The sequence below is a fragment of the Mus caroli genome, unplaced genomic scaffold (genome assembly GCF_978045245.1).
Source record: "Mus caroli unplaced genomic scaffold, Mus_caroli_1 scaffold_7, whole genome shotgun sequence".
Lineage (NCBI taxonomy): Eukaryota > Metazoa > Chordata > Mammalia > Rodentia > Muridae > Mus > Mus caroli.
Genome location: NW_028227262.1, coordinates 48961344 through 48982832, shown reverse-complemented (window position 1 = coordinate 48982832; position 21489 = coordinate 48961344). Strand labels below are relative to the sequence as shown.

The following is a 21489-nucleotide window of genomic DNA, read 5'->3' as shown; positions in this document are numbered from 1 at the left end:
TGCCTGTTATCAAACCATTAAAACACACAGGGTAACCACTTTATTAGTTGAGATAAACCAACCTAAAAGGCCACATACGGTACGAATCCAAACCCACAACATTCTGGAAAGAAAACTATGGAGACAAAGATCAGTGGGCCAGCGGCTCATGGAAGGAAGAGAGAGACAGACAAGTAGACCATGGGGACTTCTAGGGTAATGAAGATATTCTCTATACTACCACAATGGTGGGCATGTGTCATTACATATCTGCCAAAATCAAGAGCCAAGTGTAAGGCGACGTGTGACGATGCTGCTGCAGCAGCAGTTATCTCAGAGGATGCACTCTGGTGTAAGACATCAGGGACGGGGTGGGGAGCATTTTCTACTCAGTTTTGCTGTGAGCCTCAAACTACTTCAATAAGTAGAACTGCCAGCTCCATAGTGCATGCCAGAGGGATATACTGGAGAAGCCGAGGTTGTAGCATCACAAGTTGGAGTCCAGCCTAGTCTATGCCCTTAATGGTGCTGGTGACATGGCACAGTGGGTAAGAAAGAGCTTGCCACACAACCACGCAAACCTGAGTTTGGGATCCTATGTAAATTCTGGAGTGACTTGAGAACTTGTTAGTCCAGCACTCAGGGGTGCAGACAAGAAGATCCTGGGAGCATGCTGGGTAGGAAGCCTTGCTTTCCCATCCCCCTCAAAAAAAAATATCAACATCCACTAAGGGATCCAATCTCAAGGGACTATGACTGGGCACCGAATGCCCTCTTCCTGTATTCATATGAGTATGCATAGGTGTGTGAAAACATGTGTGTGTGTGTATACGCGAGCACACACCCCTACCTCCATTTTCATCAGTACTTAACCATGTCCCGCACTCCCTTATCTAATCCACAGATCGGCCTTATGCTGCAGTTAACATTACCTTCCCCGCCTTACACGTTGGATTTTAATAGCATTCCCAACATGTAGCAAACAAGTATGGACTTGCAACCCAATCCCCTATGTCCTAGCCTGTCTTCCTAACACTTGCCCATCCCTCTACAGGCCTCCACCCCCCCGAAAGCACCTCTATGTCTTCTGAGAAATGAGATAGGCTCTTGACCTGAGCACGTATTCACATTGTGTCTCTGAGCATTTGAAACAGCATGGTGGGGGACAGCACCTCTATCCGTGGTGTATTGTGGACACCCACCCACTGAATAAACAGTACAACTGGCACACACACATCAGACTACAAGTTAAAGCAAGTCGGTATGTATCATAAACTTAGCTGAGTCACCTGCTATGGGAGGATTGTTTGCATGTCATAAACCCACAGATACAATCTCTATCAGGCCTTGATGGTATGGCTCAGCGTTTGCCTGGCATTGAAAGGGGAATGAGGGAATATATTCAGAGTCCGCTTATAGACTTGTATAAAAATTGCATTATGTTTTCAGCATGTTAAAAAAATCAATTAAATTTTTAAAATCTCAGTGAAGCCTAAGCACAGACAAAGGAAGAAAAAAGAAGCACACCAAGACAGAGGACCATCAAGAAAAAAATCATATGGGAAATAATGAGAGCAAAGTTAGAGAGTTCTTTTCATAGAAAATAATTTGGGTACGAAGACAGAACAGTCGGACAATGTCTGCAACTTAATGAGAAGATAACGCATGACTGTCCATCTAGGACTATGCGCTAAGTAAATACTGCTCAATTACAAACTCGAGGAAATCTCTATCAGGAAAACAGTGAGCATGCTTTTGCCATTCCTCCCATCCAGCGCACCATAAATAAACAAGATGACAGTGAGTAGGGCAGAATGCAGGCACCGGCTGAGTCCTTGGCACACAGGGATGAAGCCCCCTAGGTCTTCCTGTGTAACTCACTGCTCACACTTGGAGAGGGAGACACTGGCACCCAGAAATGGCCGTGGACACAGAAAGAGTCTTAAGAAAGGGCTTTCTCTAGACAGAGTACCAGGAAGGGAAAAGCTGGCAAAGGCGGAAGCCCACAGACAACACCGCCAGCCAAATACAAAGGACACAGCTGTCACTGAGCAGCTATGCACGCAAGCCAGCAACACCAGGAGGGAACTCAGATCTGGGAAACCCAGAAAGCAATGGCGCGAGGTGAACAAAAACCGGGTCTGAGGAAACTGCAGTCTGTAAGGGGGTAACGTGCTCGCCTGGAAAGTGTGGGTTCAATTCCCAGAGCCCAGGTAGAAAAAAAGAAAAGAGTGGTCGCCTATGTTTGTGATGCCATAGGAGAGGGGTGCACGGGCAGATATCTCGAGTGTCACTGCCAACCATTCCAGAGGTGGAGACAAGCAGACACTGGGATTCTCTGGTCAGCCAGCTTAGCCTTCTTGGGGAGTTCCAGACCAGCAAGGGACTGCATGTCAAGAAACCAAGGTGAACCATGCCTGGGGAGTAATGGCATCCAAATAATTTCCACAGGCATACGCATGCGTGCGAGCACACACAGAGAGACACAGACACACGAGCAACACACACCAATTAAAATAACATGACCCAACAAAATGCTATTTACAAGAGATGTGAATAAACTGAAAGGAAAAGAACAAAGAAAGAGACCATGTAAGCAATGAAAGTGGTTAACTAATGTCAGGGAAAGCTGAGCAAATTTCCTCAGCAACAAGGAAGGGAACAGCACACCCAGAAGCATCCCTGCCCAGGAGATGGCTCATCCTAAACACTTGTGTCCCAAACAACTAGGCTTCAAAGTCTTAGGATACAGGAAAGGATGCCTGATTGGTTGTCAACTTCTAGCCTTCGTGTGCACACATGCATGTGCATCTCCACACACATCTCCACACATCAACATGCACATATGTCACATATGGGGGGGTGTCTATTTCCAAATGCTTGAAAATTAAACAGTATTCATATGGAGAAAATAGTAAAGAAATTTAAAATATATATATTTGAGTTAACATACGACAAAATCTGTCAAAGAAGTGAAATTGCTGCTGAGGGGGAGTTTATAGCATTTGATGCCTACACGGGAGAAGAGAAAAGCCCTCCATCAATCGAGTGAATCTTTACATGGAAGAACTGGGCATGGTGAGTCACACCTGTAATCCTAGCACTCAGAAGGCTGACAGGCAGGGAAATCACCACAGAGTAACCATGCCAGTCTCAGACCCTGCCTCATTAAAATAAGGATGGATGGAAGGAACTGAAGGGAGAGGAGAGTCAACCCCAGGCAGACAAAAGAAAATACAGATGAAATCAAAAGCATAAAAAGAATAGAGAAACATCAATAAAGCTTACTTAATGTGGCATTCATAGAGAAATTAGATTAAAAGAGAAATGAAAAATAAGAGAAAAATCAAAGGAAAAACAGAAAAAAAAAAAAAAGAATGATACTTTGCAGCATACAGAGCTTGAAAGGTATCATGCCCAGAAGATGAGTGCTATGAGAGCTGCCCCAGGGCCCTCCCGAACCAGGAGGGCAAACATAGGCCTGAAATTGGTATTTAGTGGATCATTAGGATGAAAATAATCATGATGTGTGAGTTTCATAAAGTATGCAACAGAAACCTGTGATAGCCACGACACAGCCTGGGACATGCTCGAGAATGCCGGGATGAGTTCTTATACAGTGAGTGAGGACTCAGAACAGCACTGTAGACTTCGCTAAGTCACAGATGTGTGCTGTGACCTACAAGAAAATGCTAAAGTCATAATGAAGCAGAGTAAACAATCTAACCAAGGATCTAACAGGAAAGAAACTATGAACTTCAGAAAAGGAGAGTGGGTGAAAGGAGCAGGAAGCAAACTGCAGGAAGATGGATATAAACGTTACGATACCGATATTCTCATTAAATGTAAACAGACTATATTCTAACTGCATGTTAGGGATTGCTAAACAGGATTACAAGCAAGACTCAAGCAGAAAGCTACCTGTCTTTACATAAAAAAAAAAGAGGCAGTTGAAAAATTAGTTACTATAGTTTTTCTACTATATAGATGGGAATCTTTTCCCAGTATTATTGTAAAATATTTTTATTGCAAGCTATGCTCAGGATATGATCATAAAAGCAAACTACAAAGCAAGCTACAAAGCAATGTAGCTTCTACTTTGGCCCACAATTTAGCACACACTCTCTCTCTTTCTTCTTCTTCTTCTTCTTCTTCTTCTTCTTCTTCTTCTTCTTCTTCTTCTTCTCCTTCTCCTCCTCCTCCTCCTCCTCCTCCTCCTTCTTATCCTCCTCCTCTCTCCTCCTCCCTTCCTTGTCCTCTCTCTGCCTCCCTCCTCCAACAATGTGTATCTTTAAGTTAATTCTTACAGTCATTTTGTTCTAACAATTCTTCTCATGCAATGCCACATTAAGAAAGCCAGAACAAAGGTGTTTGTTTTCAATACCAGCAGTGAAGACTAGTAGAGAACACAGATGCACCAATGTGCAAAGAGGATACAATAATTTCAAGTTCTAGCCCTGACAGCACTCTAGAGTATACAACCAAAATGGTTACAAGTTCAAACAGAAATATGGGAAGCCAGAATTGCAGTTATGGATTTAACACTCCTCTCACAGTAGACCAGAAGAAAAAAAATCAGAAAGAACATCTTAACAAAATGTCAATCACCTTGATCTGATGGACATTTATAGAGCATTCCACTCAATAAAGACACAATACACTCTTGTCAAGTGCATGTGAAGTTTATTTGTTTTAACCAACAAGACACAGCGTATTCCAGGCCATAAAACTAGTGTCAATAAATTCAATAGAATTTGAGTCACACAAGTATGTTCTCTGATGAGTGGAATTATCCAAAGGGGAGTTGGAAGCATTCTGCAATGAGTGGCTACAAAAACACATACACTGAATTCATGGGATGCGGCTGAAAGCAGAGAGGACAGTCTGTGGGGCACAAATCAGAATGATGACCTCAAGTCAAGGGACCCAGCTCCCACGCTAACCAGGAAACAAAGCTGGACACAAGTTAAGGAGAAAGAAAGCTAAGGTCAGAAACAACACAGGGGAGGGCAAATCAATGAAACCAATGTGTAATCTTCAAGGTTTCTAAACATTGATTAAGTTCTAGTTACAGGACTTAGAAAAAACAAAAAGACATAAGTTACTGATGTCAGAGTTGAGACAGGTGACATCAATGATGATTTTATAGATACACAGAACCTAACAAAGTGCCGGGAAGTTCCAGGTGTACTTTGTGAAAGTCCCTAGTAACCACTAACGACTGTATGTAGGAGAAAAGATATGCTTGTGTTAGTTACGCTTATTTAGATTTTGTTTAGAATTTTTGCATTTATATTCATGAGAGTCACTGTGTGAGTAAATCCACGACATTATTAATAGATGCAAAGAGACATCTGTAAAATCTGACATTTATAACCAAACTTTAAAAAGCTGGAGAAACTCCCAGCAGAGTCAGAGTGAGAGGGAGCCCGCTCACATGCGGGCATTTACAGAGACGCACAGTTACTGTTATACCTAACTGTGACCTGCCAAACGCTTCCCCCTTGATAACGAGAGGGAGACCTCTGCGGTCTGCTCTCATCATTTGTTCAAGATAATTCTGAAGCCTATCACCAAGGCAACGGCGTTATGAAAGAGAAAGATAATTCCTAGATTAGAAGAGAAGTTAAAGTCATCTTCAGTCGCAGATAATAATCTATACGTAAACCTGATGGGACTTCCCCAAAGGGCTACTAGAGTGGATAATTTAGCAAAGTTTCAAAATACAAGAACAATTTCCAAAATTCAATCCAATTTTTATACTACCTGGAAGGGAAGTTTCTTTAGATGCTATTTACAATAATTTAAAAATATGAGCTGCTCATAAGTAAATCTGACAAACAATATACATGAACAAATAAATACAGATCTGTGAAAAGAGCCTAAGGGTGATCCAAATGTCCTGGTTTTATCTCTGCTGCCATGGTAAAACATGCTGATGGAAGGCAAGCTGCGGAGGAGTCCTAAGTTACAGTCCATTACTGCAAGGAAGGTCAGACGGGTGAACTTCCTGTCCACAGTGAAGCAGAGAGTCAATGCATGGCTCCTGGCTTTCTGCAGCTCAGATAGCTAGCTTCCTTTCCGTCCAGACAGTTCAGGGCCCAGCCACCATTCAGGGGTGCCGTCCCACCTCAAGGATCATCAAGAGGATTCCCCAGACATGCCCACAAGCCGATCTGATTTAGAAAATTCTTCATCAAGACTCTCATCTCAGGTGACAGTTGAAACTAAACAACTCACCAAGTAAGTGAGAAGCTCCGCCCTGATTAGGAGGAGACAAGGCTCTGAAGACTTTAATTACTCATTGCATGATCCCAATTGAAATCTCAGCATGCATTTTTTTTGCAGAAATTGGTAACTTTATTCTCAAACACATATTTAAATGGTAATGACTCAGAAATAGCCAAATTTTGGAAAAAAAGAATAACATTGGAAGAACAGCAGTGTCTTCTTTTTGAGGTTCATTGTAAAAGCACAATAATCAATGCAGTGTGGCATTGAGATCCTGAAAGAGATGGCTGGAACAGAGGAGAGAGTCTAGAAATAGACCCACAGATGTATGGACAATTTGTTTTTGATCAAGATATAAAAGCAACTGAGTAAGCAGTAAGGTTAACGAAGGGCGCTGGACCAACTGGATGTCTGTATGGGGCTGGGGGAGACCCTTTGACTGCACTTCAGTCTATTTATAAAACGTAATTAAATGTGGAACATTTTTTTAAAAAGCTGAATGCAAAAGAAAAAATAATAAGACTACTTGAAGAAAATATAGGAGAAAAATCTTAGTGATGTGGTAGAGGCAAGAATTCACCAAAACTATAATCCCTTTAATAATCAAAATGAAAACATGAGACTTGATAAAAATTAAAATCCCTTGCTTTTTCAAATACATTAAAGAGGTTTCCATGACGGCTCAGTGGGCCAAGTGTGGTGATCTAAGTCTGGTCACCAAGAAGTACAGGGTGGAAGGTTAGAAACACCTCCTGCAAGTTGTCCCCTGACCTGAACACATGGCACATGTGGCCCTTGGGGCATGTGCAGCACACATACAAACAGGAATGAATTTGGTCAAAAACACAATAAGGGACAAAAGACTCATACAATGAAAAAATATGCACACAGTTTTGTTTTGTTTTTTAACATGAAGTGTGTTTATTAGGAAAAACCACTGCTAAGATTCATAAGTCGTCCTCCTGCACTTAGTCCTAGGCCAGGAATATCCAGTGCCCAGGGAAAGAACACCATGTTCTTTAGGTTTTGCCTACTGAAAAGGAACTTTAAGGCAGTTCAATGTCAAGTCAAGAAAGCTACATCTATGATATAAAGTAGCATCTAAAACTACGGTGGCTTCAAGAGTTGCCAACTCTCAAACAAACAAACAAACAAACAAACAAAAAAACAGTAATGGATACACGGCCTGCTAAAAAATATGGGCAAAACCTGGACAAACTCATCAGTAAAGGATATATAGAAATGGCAGGTGAGCAGCTGAAAAATTGCCTGTATTAGTTATCCCCAGTCTAGTAGATCTCTGTCAGCTATGCTGTTGGGTACAAAAGCAAAATACACCATTTCCAGATGTCTAAAATCTTAACCTGCAGACCTCCAAAGCATCTTTCTCAGGAATCTACTGGCATCTACAGAGCACACGAATAAGGAGCTAATGGGAAAAAAAGAAAGATGTGAGCTCTGCTTTCTGGGAGTGCTGACACACAGTAGGGGTACAGACACACAGTAGGGGTACAGAATGCTATGGAAGGAATGGGGGCGCGGCTGAGCAGAGAGCAGTCCAGACTAGACAAGGGTAATGGAAGGAGAGTGGGCACATTTTGGAGGCGTTCTGAGAGGAGAGGAAGCTTAGGGATTGTAATCAGGCCTCGCATGATCTTAGGTAGGTCATGCAGACACAAGCCAAAGCACCTTCAGTGGCCTGAGTATGTCCTACACTGTTCCCCCTCCTAAGACCTCCACTCTGTCTCCCATGCCACCACATTATGGATCAAGTTTCCAGCACTGGAAGGCTTCAGGGGACACAAACCATATCTGAAACCACAGCAACAATCTAGAAAAATCAACAAATAATAGATGCATCTTGAATGGTGGCTCTCTCTGTCCTATACCTTAAAGCACCTTGAAGGAATGTGCCTCAAAAGCTACACCTTAGAAAATATATACAATTACAATATTCAGTGCACTATTTCATTGTATGTGTGTGTGTGTGTGGGGTTACACCTAGATGTGAGAGTGTACATCTATGTGGAGGCCAGAAGACAACCTTGGGTGTCATTCTTCAGGTGCTACCTACCTTGTTTTTTGGGGACAATGCTCTCATAGACTTGGAGTTGCCAAGCTGGGCCAGGCTAGGTTGGCCAGCCAGTGAACCCATCTCTGCTCCCACAACACTGCAACTATAAGCACATACCACCATGCTTGGCTTTTTATATGTGTTCTTGAGCTGGAATTCAGCTCTGCCTGTTGACAAGACAAGCACTTTACCAACCATTGCTGTCTCCCCAGCTCCTAGTTGGTTTTGAGTAAGTGGAGAGGGTAGAAGCAGGGCATGCGGTCTCATCCATGGCTAGCTCCACACACCTCGGGAGGACTGTTAGGTGGAGGACTGTCAGGTGGAGGACTGTTAGGTGGAGGACTGTCAGGTGGAGGACTGTTAGGTGGAGGACTGTCAGGTGGAGGACTGTTAGGTGGAGGACTGTCAGATGGAGGACTGTCAGGTGGAGGACTGTCAGGTGGAGGACTGTCAGGTGGAGGACTGTCAGGTGGAGGACTGTTAGGTGAAGGTTTCATGCCTTAATCCTCTAACCTCAGGGCAGCACCCACATCCTGCTGGATCCTTCAAGTCAAACTGAGGACCACAACACTAACTAAGCTCAACCACTAGAGGAAGCCACTCAGCTCATGAGTGAAATGGAAACCAGAAGAATGGTCACCTGAAAGTAGGCTACTAGCTCCAAATCGTCAGAGGTGAGCACATTACCTGGAGTAACTGCAGAAGCCAGGGAAGTAAGGGGGAGGGGGCATTGTGGCGGCGAGGGGCAGGGTGAGAAATAGGTGATCTGATGGTGGAGTGGGGAAATAGAGCAGGGCTCTAAGGAGGGAGGTGAGGGAGAGAAATACAAATGGAGGCCAGAGGAAGGTAAAATAACAGTAAAGATATCTAAAAAGATCGTAAATGTTAATAATTACCTGAAAATATCTGTAATACATGTAAATCAGGGAATACATAAACAAATATAAGTTTGAATGAAATATTCCCATCTTGGCTGGCAATACTCTCTTCAAAAGCTATAGATTAACAAAGATTCTGACATGAGGCACGAGAAACCCTCTTCTGAGTTGTTAAGATTGTCAACAAGACTCCCAAAACATATATGCAGTGTCCAGAGGACTCAAGGTAGATCTAACCAAAAGCGTCCTCTCTGAGTATTAGCTCTCATGATACCAGGAAGCACCATGCAAGCTTCCAAAGGAGGGAAACGGCCAATAGTCCTATCCACCTGTGACATCTATAAACACAACAATAGCCAGCATAGCAACATAGCTGCACGCAGCAGCATAACAAACAAAGGCTGCAGTAGTGGCACACATACCTCATACCTCGGCAGTAACCAACTGCTCTCTAATTAGACTCAAGACTTACGCAACAAGTGGGAAATCATGTCCAATACTGGAAACCTAACCAATTAATTTGTTGTTGGAGAAGTCATGGATCATGAAGGAGAATCTACAACCATCACTTTACTAAACCAATATAATCTCTAACTATCGTCTAAATATTTATCCTTACCCACAGATAAGTATAGTTCTTACCCCTGCTCACCAAGGAAACTTCTCTATGCAACTGATGAAGACCACTATAGAAAACTACAACCTATCAAAATGCATAGCTGTGGAGCCCCGTCCCACCTGATACATCTACAACACAACCCTGGTACCTAAGGCTCATGGATCGATCGTTGTGAAAAAAATGCAGGCAGAAAGGCCATCGGAGGTAGAAGATCAGGAAGTCTGTTGTAAGACTGTATCTCCCAGGAATGCAAGAAAATCTACACCCATGAAGCCTCACCAACATGGCTGCCCAACCATGACCCGAAGACGGACACCACCAACAGACATGCTAATATGTGTGGAGGAAACCTCGGGAGGCTTCAGCCCTAACGTGGTCAGCCCCCAAAACGTGCTTGTAACATTCTACAGTCAGAGCAGACTTTACATGCCTTAAGTATAGATATACAAATATATATTAACAATTAAAGAAAAAGATGACATGAGTCTGCAAGAGAACAAGGTGAGCACATGGGAGGGGCTTAGAGGGAGAAGGGGGAGGGGGAGATGACATAATTACATTATAATCTCAAAAGATGATTTCAAAGAAAGGTTATTCCTCATGCTGAGGCATGACTTTAAGTCACTTGAGTATTTAATGCATTAAACAAGTATCAACAGTGGGAATTTGATGGTTCCTCGTGATCCTTCTCAATACTGGAAGTACCTTTCCACTGTAGGGTACTTTCTAGAAAAGCTTTCGCCTGTTCAGATGCAGATGCAAGAGGGTGTTTTACATATACTGCCCAATGCCTCTAAAAACACTGCACAAACCTGCACACAGGGGACACGGAGTGTTTCGGGTGATTTAAGAAATGTGCAGAACACAGTGTTGTTTTTCCCTTCCCAACTTTGTAGTCGGAGGCTCGGCCCATTTAACACACTGTGCTGATGGTTTTCCTGTCATTACTTGTCGGTTATTAATAACTGAGGGTAAAAGGATGGGGCAGTGGTTAAGAGTGTACACTGCTCCTGCAGAAGACTCAGGTTCAGTTCCCAGCACCCATACCTGGCAGCTCCCAGCTGCCCATAAGTCCCAGGGGTTCCAAAGCAGCTGCTCTCTGAGGGCACCTGTAACACACAGCAATAATGCCTACCCACCCCATCTTTATGTGGAATTGGGGTATCCATCTTCCCCTGACACTTGATTCTGTCTGAGCTTAGGTTATATGATTACCACTCTGAGCAGTTGGGTGTTTTATAGAAGTGCCTAGACAATGCACCCAAAACACCCAGTGTATCACTACAGAGAAACAAATGACAGCAGAGCGTGTGGCTGATAGAACGGTACCGACTGAAACTCTCTATATGTCCCCCAAGCCCACATCAGCATCCTCCTGCTACAAATACTGAAGCCTATGCAAGAGGCAAACTTGTACCATCCAGAAAACGAGGGTGACTTCTGTGGCCATTCCCAGGACAGTGCAAGAAGTCAGACCCCACAGGCTGACATTCACTCAGAAAACCATGAGCAGAAGTCGGTATGACTCTGGACAACTCTCCACCATTTAATGAGGTCACAGCGATGGCTTCATATTAACACAAATTGGGCTTCACTTTGAATTATTTGCAATTCTGTCCTCTTGGGCCATTCATTGTACAACTGTCCCCATTACCTAATTTCAGGAAAATTTCATTACTTTTTTTTTTTTTAAAGATTTATTTATTATTATATCTAAGTACACCATAGCTATCTTCAGACACACCAGAAGAGGGCGTCAGATCTCATTATGGATGGTTACGAGCCACCATATGGTTGCTGGGATTTGAAATCAGGACCTTCAGAGGAGCAGTCAGTGCTCTTAACGGCTGAGCCATCTCTGCAGCCCTCAAAACTCTTTGAACAAATGCTCTAGCCATTCCCAGCCCTGCTCCATTCTCCACCCATCCTCCCCCAACCAACTTTGTGACTCTATGAATTTGTAGAGAACAAGGCTTATGTGCTAGTGACATGAAACCAGTGACTGAAATATGTGGTTATACACCCTTACCTGATTGGCTCCTTGACTAACTGTAGTTTGTCCCATTTGTATATTCTCTACCCCCAACTCGAATTCAAGGAGCCTTGTCACACAGTGTACATTCAATATTTGCATGGAGCCGGGCGTGGTGGTGCACGCCTTTAATCCCAGCACTCGGGAGGCAGAGGCAGGCAGATTTCTGAGTTCGAGGCCAGCCTGGTCTACAGAGTGAGTTCCAGGACAGCCAAGGCTACACAGAGAAACCCTGTCTCAAAAAACCAAAAAAAAAAAAAAAAAAAAAAAAAAAAAAAAAAAAAATTGCATGGAAAACGTGGAAGTAGATCCCTATGGATTCATGGTAAATCCATAAAATCAAGGGAAATATAACTACTTCTTCTAAATCTAACTTCCAACTCTGTCACTGTTTTGCCCTGCTGGTGGGTTATGTAGTTTCAGGTTTTAGGGCAGTTCCTTGTTTCTTTAAGAGTGCCATAAACCTGGTGCACATATTTTACAATACACGGCCACTCACGCTAGTGTATGTCAGCATGGAAGCTGGTACTTCATCAGCTGGGGTCAAACTGTTCTCATCTTTAGTTACTGATCTTCCCTGAGCGAGGTATGAGCATCTTGGCTGAGACGTCTATCCACAGTCATCATCTTCAGTGACCACATGTTACCATGTACATACCTTGTGCTTTGCTTTCTATTAGTAGGTCTCACCCAACCGACTGTTCCTCACAGCAGGTCTTTGAGATTCAGAGGGAATAGAACCTTCCCAGAGGTACACAGATAATGACTGATGTGGGAATGAGCCAGGTTTATATCTAACTCCAATGCCTATTTGCATTCTTGAAGTTATGGCCGACTGCTACAGAACAGCCCAGTGCTATGCTCTGATAACCCAACATCCGATGGGCCCAGACTCTGGCTCGCTGCTTCTCAGAGATATGATGGGGCTGTCAATACAATGTTCTCCAAGACAGAAACCTGAGGCAGAGGTCAAGAAGGCTTCCATGATGATGGAGCCCACAGCCACAGCTGCGTGTGTCAAAATGTGCCAACTGATCTCTCTGAACAAGCTGGTTTATATTACCAGTCACACTACGTGCATCAAAGATGTAACATAACGGATGGGAGGGGGGCAATTTCAACTCCTCTATCTATGTACAAAAGAAAAATTACTTATAAATGGAAATTTTTATTGGAAAAAAAACCTCATTTGCCTTTAACAAGAGATATTCAATTTGGCGCCTGAGAAAATATTTGAAAGTCTTATCTGAAGTAAAAAGAAAACAAGTTGATCCTGGCCAATAAAATGTTAATGACTTTTCTTTAAGTATGAATCTATTTTAATCTATTGAATAAATGCTGAGAATGAAGGCTGTAGACACGTGAGTGCTGCCACAGTCATGGTTTACATGTCCTGCTGCTGCTGGGCTTATTTGATTCTGGGCAAATGATTAAATCAAATCTCAGATCCCAAAGATAAATGTATCAGGCCATATAGCAGTCTGTCTGTTTGTCTGTCATCTATTGTCTATCTAGCCATCATCTATCTGTCTGTCTCTCACAAGGGAACCATGATCTCGTTCTTTCCCTTCTCCAAAGATTAGCTCTCTCCACTTGGGACACAGACACATTTAAACTCCATTTTTTCCCCCTCACCTACAAACTAAAGACCCAGAGACCCTAGACAACCAATACCACATTTTGTATATGTTAACATTCTATATTTTGAGAGGTTAAATGATTTGCTGGGAGATTTATACTCATAACAGCAACGCTGTCAACATTCCAACTCAGTGGGGAAGGGTCTGACCTGAAATGAGAGGACCTGGGCCCTACTTCCCACTCAGCCATAAACGGGTCAGTAAAACCTTGAGTGTCTGACTGGATGTTTTGAAAAGTTCTTCTCCCTTTAAAGGCACTCTCATTCTCAGTCCCGAGCACCTGCTACTCACTGCCGGTTTTCCTTCTCGATGCTTTCTCATCCCAAGAAGCAGAGGCTGGGGCTGGGGAGATAGATGGCTCAGTAAGGTCCTCTGCCTTGCAGAAGGACCTAAGTTTGATCCATGGAACTCATGTTAAAATCGCCAGCTAAGTTTGCTTGCAACCTCAGTGCCAGGGAAGAGGAGACAGATGACTCTCTGGGGCTAGCTAGCCAGGTAGCCCAGGCTACTTAGCCAGCTCCACACCAGTAGAAGAGCAGGAAATCCTGTCTCAAGAACCTGAGGAGGCATACTTTAGGTTGTCTTCTGCACCTAACCCCACGAACATGCACACTCTATATATTCACACTGCTTTATCTGCTGAGTAGAAATTGTAACTATATATACCACACACGGCCGGCCACAGCAACGACATTAATTAACACTTCATTGTTTATTTAACATAGTGCTTGGCATCTGGATGCTCAGTATATAGAAGCTACCTCTCACATCAACATGGAGAACCCAGTGATGGTGTCTTCAATGACTGTAAGGAATTTCCTTCTCTGAGCAAGTACGGCCCACATGGTGGCAAAATCTCATTGTCTAGGGCTATGCATCTGGTTTTAAACAAAGAAAAAGATCCCTTCCCCATTCTCTCGCTGAGAGTGGGAGTCCATCACATTGTGCCTGCTGTAGTGTGGGACGTCTAGAAAGCTCCTTGAAGGGGGAGCCAACCTACATGCCAGGAACACTTCCCCTCTTCTCCCCCCCTCTCTCTCTGCTGGGGACATCTGCAGCCCATCATGATCTTGAAGGGAGGGGAACACTTCCACAGATCCAGTCTGTGGGCCAACAACCAACACCAGCATCCACTCACCTCCATGATGGAAATACAATTCCTAGCTCGGGCACCCTCTCAAACACACTGCTTTTTCGCTGTCACATATATTTATAGGACTGTCCAGTCACCTCCTCTTGACCACTTAGGAGTACCAAGAAAGGCATTCCCTTGAGATTTTTGCAAAAATGTCCAAACTGTCTTCCAAGGCCTTATTACTCAAAGTGGGGCCAACAGCCAATATAAGTGTCACTATCTAGACCCATTCTGGACCTACTGAGTCAGAACTATGTTTTAAGAGGACACCACTCCCCCCCCCACCCCCACCCCCCATGACTTCAAAATGCAGTCTTAGGCTTTGGACTAACATCTAGGTTCTGCACTCCTGGGCTTTGGCTTGTTATATTACCCAGGCTGGCTTCCAATTTGCCACCCCCTGACTCAGCTTCTGGGGTGCTGAGACCACAGGTGCATATGACCACAAGGATGCTGTTATTCTTCTTCAACCCTGCTGCCAATGTAACCCTGCTTATGTTATAAGCAGTGTGTTGTCCTCATGCCTCTCTCCTTCTCCAGCACCTGTCACAGGCACTTCAGGCTCTCTCGGATGGTGACTTTAGGAATGCCCACCAAGATGCCCATTTATGCACGTAGAATTTTTAATCGGTATATCTGAAAAACACCACAGCCCTTAATTTTGGTTCCCATGTTAAGCAATGAGGATAGTGATATAAACACACACAGACACTCACACACTCACACACACACTCATGCACGCATGCACTTGCGCACTATTTAGGGACTAGTCAGATGGACAAGATTTTAAGAAATAAAACCAGATGATGGGAAACTGTTAAGTGCTAGGAAGCAAATAAAGAGGCCAGTGACAGGCAGTCTGCTCCAAAAGCCTTACGTATAAGGGCTCATTTGAGAAGCTGGTATGGACAGTGGGCCCAGCAGGAGAAAAGGTGTTTAAGGGCCAGAACATGGGACTGGCCATTTCAGACTAACCCAGGGAATGGGTAGATATCCCAGGAAAGACACACATTATTTAAGGAAAACGCCTGATTTCTTTCTGTGGTACACGTTTAGTTCCACTTAAGAGTTAGAGAGCAAGCACGCTTGAGGGTCCCTGAAAGTCCAGCCTTGGAAACAGGACTAAGTAAAACTGAGATCCCAGCTGGGCCACTTCCTGGCTCTGGACTCCCTTGCCCTCTAAACCTAGGCTTGCTGGGGTAACTGGTAGGCTTCCGAATAGAAGCAACTTTACAGTTGTCTTTGGGGGTAGGGGTGAAGGGGGTGCACTACCCCCGTCCCCGCGTGCTACCGCCCACGTTAGGCTTCACCTGGGTATCTGTGTTCTGTGCTCACCCTGTTATGTTGCTGCCCATTATTACCATCTTTCAAACAGAAGGTTCATCCCAGACATCCCTGCCTCCTCTCCCCCCAGGCCTCCCAGATCCTGCCACCCCACCGTGCCCCCAGCTCCCGGCCACAGTGACTCCAGCGCTGGCGCTTGACGCCGCCGCCGCCGGACCCCCGTTTACCTGGGGCCAAACGCGACTTGTCGCCACCTCGCGTCCTGGGCCCTGCCTCCCCTCCCGGCTGTCGCAACGGCGCCCCCAGCCCAGTCAGGCCCGGTGCGGCGCGGGATGCCTCGGCGGGACTGGCGGCGGCGGCCACGCTGCGCGCTCCGGCGGAGGGGAGGGGGCTCGGCGGCGGCGGCGAAGGCGGTGGCGAAGGCGGTGGCGAAGGCGGCGGCAGCGGCAGCGGCGGGCCCGGCGGGGGGCAGAGCCAAGAGGCGCGGCGGCGGAGGAGGAACGGGAGGAGGACGCGGAGCATGCGGGGGGCTGCGGGCCTGCCCGCAGTGAAGCCCGCCGCGCCCAGGGCGCAGGGAGTGGCCGTCGCCTCCTGCGCGCACCGCGACTGAGATGGCGGCGGCGGCGGCGCGGCCGAGGCGCGCGGAGCCCCCGGGGCAGGGCCGGCCGGGCGCGGGCTGACAACCCCGCGGGCCGGGAGAGCTAGCGTGGAGGAGCGCAGGCCCCGGGGCGGCCTACGGCGAGCGGCGAGGGCCGGCGGGGAGGAGGAGGAGCACGGCCGCGATGGCGAACGCTAGTGAGCCGGGCGGCGGCGGCGGCGGAGGGGCCGAGGCTGCCGCGCTGGGCCTCAGGCTGGCCACACTCAGCCTGCTGCTGTGCGTGAGCCTGGCGGGCAACGTGCTGTTCGCGCTGCTCATCGTGCGGGAGCGCAGCCTGCACCGCGCGCCGTACTACCTGCTGCTCGACCTGTGCCTGGCCGACGGGCTGCGCGCGCTCGCCTGCCTCCCGGCCGTCATGCTGGCGGCGCGGCGCGCGGCGGCCGCGGCGGGGACGCCGCCGGGCGCGCTGGGCTGCAAGCTGCTGGCCTTCCTGGCCGCGCTCTTCTGCTTCCACGCGGCCTTCCTGCTGCTGGGCGTGGGCGTCACCCGCTACCTGGCCATCGCGCACCACCGCTTCTACGCTGAGCGCCTGGCCGGCTGGCCGTGCGCCGCGATGCTGGTGTGCGCCGCCTGGGCGCTGGCTTTGGCCGCGGCCTTCCCGCCGGTGCTGGACGGCGGTGGCGCGGACGACGAGGACGCGCCGTGCGCCCTGGAGCAGCGACCCGACGGCGCCCCGGGTGCGCTAGGCTTCCTGCTGCTCCTGGCCGCGGTGGTGGGCGCCACGCACCTCGTCTACCTCCGCCTGCTCTTCTTCATCCACGACCGCCGCAAGATGCGGCCCGCGCGCCTGGTGCCCGCCGTCAGCCACGACTGGACCTTCCACGGCCCGGGCGCCACCGGTCAGGCGGCTGCCAACTGGACGGCGGGCTTCGGCCGCGGGCCCACGCCACCTGCGCTCGTGGGCATCAGGCCTGCAGGCCCGGGCCGCGGCGCCCGGCGCCTCCTGGTGCTGGAGGAGTTCAAGACGGAGAAGAGGCTGTGCAAGATGTTCTACGCCATCACGCTGCTCTTCCTGCTCCTCTGGGGCCCCTATGTGGTGGCCAGTTACCTGCGCGTCCTGGTGCGACCGGGAGCTGTCCCGCAGGCCTACCTGACAGCCTCGGTGTGGCTGACATTCGCGCAGGCCGGCATCAACCCCGTGGTGTGTTTCCTCTTCAACCGGGAGCTGAGGGACTGTTTCCGAGCCCAGTTTCCCTGCTGCCAGAGTCCCCAGGCCACGCAGGCCACCCTCCCCTGCGACCTGAAAGGCATTGGTTTGTGAAGCGCGCTCTGCCACCCAGGCTCCCTCTGGCTTCAATTGTGACCGCTCATCTTTCCCTTCTGTCCCGTTGTCTGGTTCTCTGCTGCCTTCAGGAGACTCTCAAAGTGGACACGCACTTGGATTGTATAGACCCCTGTTCTAGGGCCGGGGGAGGGGATGCTGAGGTCCCGTTCTGTCCTTTAATTATACTTTCTTCCTGACAGCAGGCCCTGCAGTCTTTTTGTACTGGTACCGACTTCTTTTCTTCCACGTGTGATTTTTTTTTTTTAAGATAAAGGCTACACTGGTTTTATTCATGCAAAGTTTCCTAGCGACCATGGCCAGTTTTCTACAGAGGCTATTTTTGACAACCTCAAGTGGCATTACCTTTGCGTTGCAGTGAAGGAGAGCGAGCTAGGAGATGTTGGAGATGGAAGAGAGGGACAGAGTTGTCTAAAGTCCCCTCAGAACTGCAGGCCACAGGGCCAGGTGAGCTGTGTGCCTTGTTTGGGGGGTGTGGGGAACTTCTCCCAGCGGTGACACTGAACTTTAGGAGAAAATTCGAATGGGTAGGAGGACGGTCTCATTTGAGTCACTTAAGGAGCAAGGCCTGGGGCCCTGTGTAAGTTATTATAAAACAATGCATCAGCAAACAGCTGCTCTGTAGATCAGTCTTGGATGGAAACTTTCTGTGAGACTGTGACTTTTAAACAGTAAAAAGTGTTTGGGATAGTAATGTGGAGAAAAAAAAAACAGTATTGCATGTGTTTGTACCGATTGTGATTTGCGGATGGGGTGGGCTCTGGAGGGCAGAAAAATACAGGTTTGTTTGGGTTAGGGGTTTGGGGGATTTTCCCCCCAATAAAAAGTTAAAATACTTTTGTGGAAATGGCTTGTGCTTTGATAAGCCCAGTTTTACTCTGTATTATGAGCTAATTTTCCCTCTGAAGACTTGTCTGTGGTTAAGAAGATATGGGATATAATGGTGCCTCTCCCAGGAGACAAGCATTTTCCTGCGGTGTTTGCTAAGTTAGGTGGTGCTGTTCTACTCATGGCTGTTTTCAATGATTAATAAGAAACCATAATTTAAAATACGATCTCTTTGTTAGACATTGTCACTTGACACCGAAGGACTACATTGCAAGTACTGTATAATACTTTTTGCTTAAACTGCTCTGTTTTTATTAATGTAACTTGCGTTTTGAAGATTTCTATCTGTACTTCTCTTTGCATTACACAAATATACCAGTATTTTCACTCTGGAGTGGCTGTTTTGTTTTTGAGGCCAGGTCTCTTAGGTCTGTTGCTAAGTAACACACGCTGTCCATTGGTGTCTGCTGTCCCTTGTCGGGTGTTTGGTTTGAATATTGGCATCTCTGAGAATTGGAAGCTCTTGTGAGCAAGGGTTGGGGTTAGTCATGGAGGCCAGACGCTGAGCTCTGTGGCTCTTCCTCTCCATGTTATGTTTTTGAGACAGGGTCTCTCCGTCAAACAGAAGCTTGCCAATTGTCTGGGCTGGCCGGCCAGTAAGCCCGGGGACCTTAAGCCTGGGAATTTCAGGTGCCCCCAGATTTTTTCTTGGAGCTTAGCCTCTCAAGCTTCTGCAGCAAGCAGGTCACCACTGAGCCATCTCATAAGCATGGGCTACAGATGGAGCTCAGGAGGAGAGCTTTGCCTAGAACCTGATCAGCCTGGAGTTTGATTCCTAGAGTCGCCAGGGGGGTAATAAACTCCACTGGTTTAAAAGAAAAAAAAATCAATTTGACAAACTATTCATAATGGATGTAGTAAATTTATGGTTTATTTTGAGGATAACATTAACTATTAAACATTATGTTCAAGAGAGATGAACAATAAGGGCGTGTGGCCAATCTGTCTCCACTAAATAGCATCATTTTGTTCTGCTTGTGAGAGCTGAAGACACCAGTCCACTTGGAAGGCTCCTGTTCTCCCTATGGCCTCAGTTCAGGTAGAGTTCCACCCTTGGGTTTTCAAGGGTCATTCATCAGAAATCTTCAGTGAAGTCCAAGACAGAGGGGGCAGGGAAATTAATCCTCCTCTCTCACATGCCTATCCAAGTGACTCAAGTTCAAGTCACAGAGGTCACCAAGGCCATGTTTTATTCAGAATATTTAGCACCCGGCATGCCACAGGAATCCCTCCATCCCAGGATATCCCTGAGTTATTTTGATCTTGGGCAGCAGCCAAACTCTATCAGAGACACATCACCAGGTGATGCTGGGACTCCTGAGTCCCAGGGTTATTTTCAGAGGAATTAGATGGCCCGGCTTACACAGCTCAGTGGTTCCTGTTGGGATGTGCTGAGTCGGGAGCCCTTTTCCACGGAGAAGTCACCTTCTACATCTCTCAGTTGGCTCAAGTCGTGATTTACTTTCGACATGCTGTGTGCAAACTTGCTTATAGAGGAAGGCATGGTTTCCACTGAGAATGCAAGGCAGAGCAACAAGCAGCCATTAAGGACTGGGCAGCTGTGTCCCGGATGCTCAGCTCATTGTAGCAGAGCAGGTACAGTGCACTCAAAGAAGACAGGAACTAAGTAAGATGGCTCATGTGCTAATCTGGGATATTAATTCAGCACACCCCATCCCCAGGGTGAGATGAATGAGTTGCCCCCATGCTCAAAGCAAAAGAGGGGGAAAACTATGTATAGAAATCTCTATCTGCATGTGCTGTTGTGGATTTATTGAGTTTAAAATAGGCAGTTTCTGGTCTTTGGTACCTTCTATTTAGTAGCTTTGCAGCAAGAGTCGTGCTGTGTAAATTGAAACCTGACTTTCCCTTTTTAAAAAAGTGGGTACTTCTAGCAAGTTGGGGAGCACATAACAAATTGGCAGCCACAAGGACAGGCTCTGGACCCACCTTGCAGTCTTATCAGAACCTGTCACTTTGTCAAATTTGTTTCCACTCATTTTATGTGCAGGTTCATGGGTGTGCGCATGTTTGTGTGATACGTCCGTGCTGTGGTGTACAAGTGGAAGACAGAGGGCAGCTTGAAGAGGTTGGTTTTTCCAACCATATGAGATCAAACAATTTATGAGGCTTGGTGAGCAGCAAGCTGGCCCATTTCACCAGCTCACACCTTCTTCTTTGCCCTTTCCTTTTTATTGCCTTTATCTCTCCCACCTCCCCCTTTTTCTTTTTTTTTTTTTGGGGGGGGGGAAGAAGTAGTTGGAGACAGGGTTTCTGTGTATAGCCCTGGCTACCCTGGATCTCATTTGTACACCAAGCTGTCCTTGAACTCAGAGATCTGCCTACCTCTGTCTCCTAAATGCAGGGATTAAAGGCATGTGTTACCACCGCCTGGCTCTTGAGATCCTTTTAAAGAACTACGTTATTTCAGCACATTCTTTGGTCAAGCAATGGCTCCACATCTTTCAGATGCCCTGCCCTCAAGGAGAGGCAAGATTCTAGGTCTGATTTGGGGCTTACTGATTGCTTGTCTTTGGTGGTGCTGGTAGTGGTCTTAATTTCTTCCGCTGAGATAGCAAAAAGAGATGTTTGACCCTGTAGAGAACAGAACCAGTCCCCAAATGCCACAGGTCTGGAGCAGCGGATCAACAAGGACTATCTAGGTTCTAAGACAAGGCATTCTCTCAGAGGTGGTCTTACTGGTCAGATACTGACAGTCTCAATCCATCCATCCAGTTATGGGCATGGCGTGCAGTCCACCGGCACTACCAGCATGGCAGTCTCTGGCA

General features: G+C 46.8%; 1 protein-coding gene across 1 annotated transcript; it reads left to right on the top strand.

Moving 5' to 3' along the window:
- Positions 1-16345: 16345 nt before the first annotated feature.
- Gpr27 (G protein-coupled receptor 27) lies at positions 16346-19028 on the top strand. Its single transcript, XM_021165099.3, has one exon. The coding sequence runs from the start codon at positions 16655-16657 to the stop codon at positions 17789-17791; it is 1137 nt and encodes a 378-aa protein (XP_021020758.1). The 5' UTR covers positions 16346-16654; the 3' UTR covers positions 17792-19028.
- Positions 19029-21489: the final 2461 nt, after the last annotated feature.

Coding starts and splice junctions, on each gene's coding strand:
- Gpr27 (XM_021165099.3), top strand. CDS start 16,655: ATGGCGAACGCTAGTGAGCCGGGCGGCGGCGGCGGCGGAGGGGCCGAG.